At 41.5% G+C, this 6063-nt stretch overlaps 1 protein-coding gene across 1 annotated transcript; it reads right to left on the reverse strand.

Moving 5' to 3' along the window:
- Nucleotides 1-419: 419 nt before the first annotated feature.
- On the reverse strand, nucleotides 420-4589 carry LOC122760042 (claudin-15-like). The gene is made up of 5 exons (XM_044015123.1): nucleotides 4156-4589; nucleotides 2540-2704; nucleotides 2296-2377; nucleotides 2110-2223; nucleotides 420-615 (listed from the first exon to the last, which is right to left on the reverse strand). The coding sequence occupies exons 1-5, from the start codon at nucleotides 4370-4372 to the stop codon at nucleotides 534-536; spliced, it is 660 nt and encodes a 219-aa protein (XP_043871058.1). The 5' UTR covers nucleotides 4373-4589; the 3' UTR covers nucleotides 420-533.
- Between the last annotated feature and the right edge of the window lie 1474 nt (nucleotides 4590-6063).

A 6063-nucleotide genomic window follows, 5' to 3' on the forward strand; every position in this document is an offset into this window, starting at 1 on the left:
TGCTGTATTATTTATTTTATGTGTTATAGAGTAAATACATTTCTATTTTTATAAAAAGGAAAGATTCTGTGAATACCATGGTGGTGATCAGGTGTACAGTAAGGGTTTAGGGTAAAAAGAGTTCATTCATATATTACAAACCAAACCATATAGGTTAATTATAATAGATAATGTTTAAGAGAGCTCAGGGAGCACCTCGAGTAGAAATTAAGTCTATTTAAAGTTCCATGCCTATTGTAGGGGCACTGGGGTGCTACAGACATAAAAAAACAGAAACGAGTGAAATGACAAATGCATTCTAAAAGTGTGTAATACATACATTAACACACAAACACTTTTTTTCTTATGTAAAACAAAGTTTATTCAGTAAACAACAAACTTTAACATTAAGATTAAACACAAAAAAAATTGTCTCTTCCTCACATTTAAATTTTTTATTTCAAAACATCAACAAAAAACCTCTCATCGTTCCCAAGATATTTGTCAAAGCTGCCACACGAGGGCAGCAGAGAGCAGTGTGTGTGTGTGTGTGTTCAGACGTATGCTCTGGCTGAATCTGGATCAGACTTGGCTGTAGCCGTGTAGACCGTCTTTGGTGGGTTTCCATAGAACCCTCTGAAAAAACAAGAGACATAGAGATGTAATGAAATGAGCTGAATCATAGTAAGTGCTGACAGTGCTGTGAGCGCCCCCTGCTGCTGAGAACCAGCCTGACATACAGAGGCTCATAAATGAACACATGAAATACTTTTAATAAATGCATGTATATAGTTATTATTTTCACATATTAAATATTTAACTTCATTTATTAATTTATTTTTCTTACAATATACAGTACAATGTGGAAATAGATATATTACAGCTTTGCAGAGTAGTGTGTTTGTGTATATGAATTCAAAGTTAAATAAATAAAACATTAATAATATACAAACTTTCAAACTGTCAAAATAACACGTCAACAACAAATCTATGGATCACACCAAGCATCTAATGACAGAGACGTCATTATTTCATCAGGCCAGGCCGCGGTAACGCTGCCCTCTGCTGGACAGAAGCGGAGCCTATCATCTCTGACAACGTCGCTGTCAAACTACAAATGCGTCAGATCTTCATACACAAACCACATGTTTGAATTCTAAATGACTCATTTCTCGCCTCAAATGACGTTAAAACTGTGTTCAGGACACAGAGAAATATTTATTTCAATTTTTTATTTGTATTATCTGCTGCTATGTTCCGCTGAAATGCATTCTGGGATACATGGCCATGCCAAGTCACCTCCGATGCATACTCGGTAAAAATGGGCAAGAGTTTTCACAAGTACGCACAAGTACACACAAGTATGGATATTGAGAAACGGCCTCACTCTCAGTGAAAAGAAAATGGCTGCCAGCAGAGAGACAAGAAGAAAAACTGATTTTAGCCACTGAGTAAAAGACTTATGTAATAAATGTTAACTGAAGTTTGTAAACCACTCACTCTCCCACACCAAACCCCATAGAGAAAATCTGTGATTTTAACACCACAGACACACACACACACACACACACACAATGTCTCACAGTGAGATAAAGACGTGAACGTATGTGACGTATCAGAGACTTAAACTGACGTAGATTTTATGACACAAGTTTTTTTAAAGATCCAGTTTGTAAAATTTAAGATAAAATAATTACACTGACATTTAAGTGTACAAGTGGTTGAATGAATAGTTTTTCATGAACCCCAAAGTGACTCTTTTATATTCACATCAGGAGCAGTGCCAGGTCTATGGAGGCAGCCATTTTGGACCTCCATGTTTATACAGGAGCCCGTAGTGGACAAACTAAACATGTTTTGATGCTAACTGAAAGCTATGGGGGTTCAACAACACACTTGGAAGAGAGGAGTGAGGTGAGGGATGTTCAGCTGTGACATGAAACCAAGTTTACTCACTGTACCTTGAAGTGGCTAAAACCAGTTTTTCCTCATGTCTCTGCTGTCAGCCATGTTGTCACTGACAGGAAGTGACTTCAGCATCTTTACAATGACGGGAAGTGACATCAGCATGTTTACACTAATAGGAAGTGACATCAGCTGACAGGTCACAGTGAAACTTTGAACATTTACCCTTTCTTTTCTCCTGCCGATGCTTTGCAACACGCAGTGCAGAGTAAAGCCCCGCCCAGGAATGCCAGACTGGCTCCGCCCCATCCCAGGAAGAGACCGGTGCCCAGCTCGAACCTTTAAAAACATGTGACGCAGTGAATCCGCTGTAAACAAGTGACAGAGTGAACACTTGAGCGGTGATCTCACCTCACGCCACCATAGAATGGGTTGTTGAAGTCCTGGACGACTCTGTAGGCGTACCAGGAACACGCGATCAACACACACAGACCTGCAAACACAAACACATGTGATCACGAACCAGAGATGGTGCCACGCTCACTCCACGCCACGTGCTGACTCCACGCACTCCCACCACACACCCACGCTCGCACCACACCCCACGTTCTCTCCACGCCCTGTCGCCCCGTCTGCCATCAGCTCGTGGACTCACCGGAGAGCATGCTCAGGATTCCCCCAGTGAAGGCGATCTTGGCCTTGGTCTGGTCGGTGGTCGAACCGATCCTGATGCACTTGACGCCGAGCAGAGACACGACCATGCACGCCAGGCCCATGAGCAGAGCGATGATCATGAGAGCGCGACACGCCTGCACGTAACCTGCACACAGAGAGGAAACGCTCACACGTCAAAAAATAAATGGACGTCACTTTAAGTCTACGATGTTCACGTCTTCATCTCACTGTGAGACAGAAACTGAAGTTTGTAAACCACTCACTCTCCCACACCAAAGCCCACAGAGAAAACCAGTGATTTTAACATCACACACAGGAGTTGTTGATCCACTGTGGCCTCCATCACTAAGTTCAGATGTCATATTTTAATGAATTTCTCATTTAGACTTAACTCAGTGACACAAAGTGACCACACGAGGCAGCAGAGGACCAGCAGCTCCTGTGTCGCTGCGAGCTAAAATCACTAACAAACCAAGGTTTTTTATTAAAACTAAACAAATAACAAAAACAAAACATTTTTGTTGACTGAAATGTTTTTAGTTTTGTTTTTTTAAATTGATTTCTTACATAATAAGCCTTCATATGAAGTGTATTTTATTTTGAAAGGTTGTATTTGAGACAGACATTTGTGATAAAATGTTTTCAATTCGTTTCTGTTAAACGTAACATTGGTGATGGAGTTAATCGAGTTGAGTGGGTTCATCTACGTGAATCAAACCTCTTTTTAAATGTTGCTGCTGTTTTTCCCTCATATTGAACTGAACAATGTGATGTGTGTAACGAGGGTTATTTTATTATTACTTTATTTATTATTTACATTGTCATGTGTGTCTCTTTGAGTAACTGCTCTTCCTGGTCATTTATTAACAAAGTGACCCGTAAAAACCGCTGCCGCGCCTCTTTATGATCGTCACTTATTTGAGCAGAACAATCAGCCACATTCACTCATAACATACAGTATTTGAGGTGAAGGGGTGAAACGAGGGTGTTTTAACACTGATGTTTTGAGACGTCGTGTTTTAAAACACTGCAATCTTTTATTAGCTTTCGCCAGGAGAGAGAATCATTATCGACTCAAAACACCATGGAAGAGTATGAGGGACCCATGTAAACGAGAATTAAAAAACCAAAAGAAAAGAAAATGAATTCTGAGAGATTAAAATCTGTGTAACGACTCTAATCTCAGAATTCTGACAAATCAGAATTCCAACTTTAATCTCTTGGAATTTTGATTTTAATGGCTGATTCGTCCTGTTTATAATTTCTCTCCATTTTACCTTCAGTGGAGGACAAAGCACAAAATGGCTGCCAGTAAAAGTAAAAAACACTAATATTGAGCAATTCAGTGACAAATGGATTCCTACACTTGATTTTTTTTGCATTAGAGGTGAATTTAAAATAAAAGAGGAGAACAGGTTTGATCCTGGTCATGATTTGATGATTAGATTTTAGGCGGGAAAACAGCGTCACATGATTTCTTGTTTTCTGTCAAATTTCAGTTTATTTCACCACAGTTTGTCAATGATTTCATTCTCTTCTTCAATCTTGTTTTTGTTGTCAAACAAAGGCTAAAGACTAAAGAAGACAAACTCTTACCGGGAAGACCAAGCAGCGTCTCAAAGTCCCGACACTCGGCGATGCCGGCGCTGTTCTCCGCACACGAGTGCCACAGGTTCTCAAACTGCCTCTGTGAGATGATGACGCTGCCGGACACGGTGGAGATCTTCCAGTAGTCGTTGGCGAGCGACGCTCCACTGAGCAGCCAGCTGATGATGCACATGATGAACCCGGTCGCCTGCACAGCCGTCGACATGGCGGACACTTTTCCTGGTCAGAGACAACGTGAGAGGAAAGCCCGTCAGCTGCGAGTGGAGCCTGTGGACAGTCAGGGCTGGAGAAGGCTTTGAAGACCTGGTCCAGGAGCAGTGGAGTGAGGCTGGTTGGATGGTTGGTTGGTGGACGCTCTGGTCTGATCTGGTCTCTGTCCTTTGATAATGTGGCGTCTGTCTCCGACAGCAGGACTTTACTCTCTGACAGGAGCCATAAAACCGCACCTGCCCTAGTTACTGTGACCATGATGACGATGATGAGGATGAGGATGACATCTCAGTCGGTCCCTGAAACCAGACACAGAAACCAGAAGCTGTTTGTTCACTGGGGTGACATGTGAGTCAGTGGTGTTACCCACTGAACCCCACACAGTGTTAAGTTCTTAATCACAACCCTGTCTCACGATATCTGTGAGACATGTTCACGTCTTTATGTCACTGTTAGACACTCTGTAAACCACTCACTCTTCTACACCTAACCTCATAGAGAGATCAGTGATTTTAGCTGCTGGTTCTCTGCTGCCTCATGTGGTCACTTTATGATCTGAAAGCCGAAGTGACAAAATAAGACATTAGAACTTAGTGATGGAGGCAGCAGTGGATCAACAACTCCTGTGTGTGTGTTGTTAAAATCACTGATTTTCTCTATGGGCTTTGGTGTGAGAGAGTGAGTGGTTTACAAACTTCGGTTTCCTGTTAGAAAAGTCTGTCTAACGGTGAGATAAAGACGTGAAACCCAAACCAAACTTCACAACCTCACATTTGAAATGGTTCACATCAGCAGGTGAAAAAGACAGAGGTTTTGCAGTAACAGGGTTTTATAGTTTTATGGCTGGTGAGAGTTAATGTTTGCTCATCTTGAGAGTCCAAAGTCCGACACCTCACACTCATCTTCTCTGTGAGTGACGCTGGAATTATTATAGTAATAATCAGAGTCAGTATAGTAATAAACAGACCAAAACAGAATATTTTCTACTCTTAAAGAGAAACTGAAAGAAGTAAAAAAAATCCAGAAAATACATATTGATGTACACAAAGTGAAATAAACCCCTGCAGGAAAATAAATGAGGTGTTTGCCCGAGAGCCGGCCTCAAACACAAACGCACGCTTCAAAAAGACTCAGCTGATAAAATCTACACCGGACTAAAAGAGAAAGTGAATTCACTAACATGAGTGTGTTTGGAGACGAGTATAATCACCATCAGAGTCTCACAATAAGACTTTTTATCCACTTTTAAAGGCGTCATCAGAAATTTATTTACACACAAATCCAGAATCATTCTCCACGCAGACTCTGGTAAACACTGCTTTAGTTTTAGCAACAAGAACTGACAAAACTCCGTCCACATGAACCCAAACCTCATCTGCTGACAGGCGCCTCAACTCGATCTTGTTAGCGATGACATCATCTCTGGTACATGAAGGCCACCGTAGCTCAGTGATGGGGAGGTTTGTCGCAATTCACAGGCTCACCATTAGATGTCACTAAAAACACATACTTGACCTTTGAGTTCACAATGTCTTTAAGAACATTTTCACGTCCAACAGGAAACAGAAGTTTGTAAACCACTCACTCTCTCACACCAAAGTCCAGAGAGAAAATCAGTGATTTTAGCTGCGGGGACACAGGAGCTGCTGGTCCTCTGCTGCCTCCATCACTAAGTTCAAATGTCTT

Source organism: Solea senegalensis, unplaced genomic scaffold (genome assembly GCF_019176455.1).
Source record: "Solea senegalensis isolate Sse05_10M unplaced genomic scaffold, IFAPA_SoseM_1 scf7180000012881, whole genome shotgun sequence".
Taxonomy (NCBI): Eukaryota; Metazoa; Chordata; class Actinopteri; order Pleuronectiformes; family Soleidae; genus Solea; species Solea senegalensis.

Bases quoted from the DNA above. Each gene is read 5' to 3' on its own strand.
- LOC122760042 (XM_044015123.1), bottom strand. From the start codon at position 4,372: ATGTCGACGGCTGTGCAGGCGACCGGGTTCATCATGTGCATCATCAGC. The intron at 2,705-4,155 runs GTAAGAGTTTGT...CTCTGTGTGCAG, and splicing joins GACGCTGCTTGGTCTTCCCG to GTTACGTGCAGGCGTGTCGC. The intron at 2,224-2,295 runs GTGAGATCACCG...ATGTTTTTAAAG, and splicing joins CCATTCTATGGTGGCGTGAG to GTTCGAGCTGGGCACCGGTC.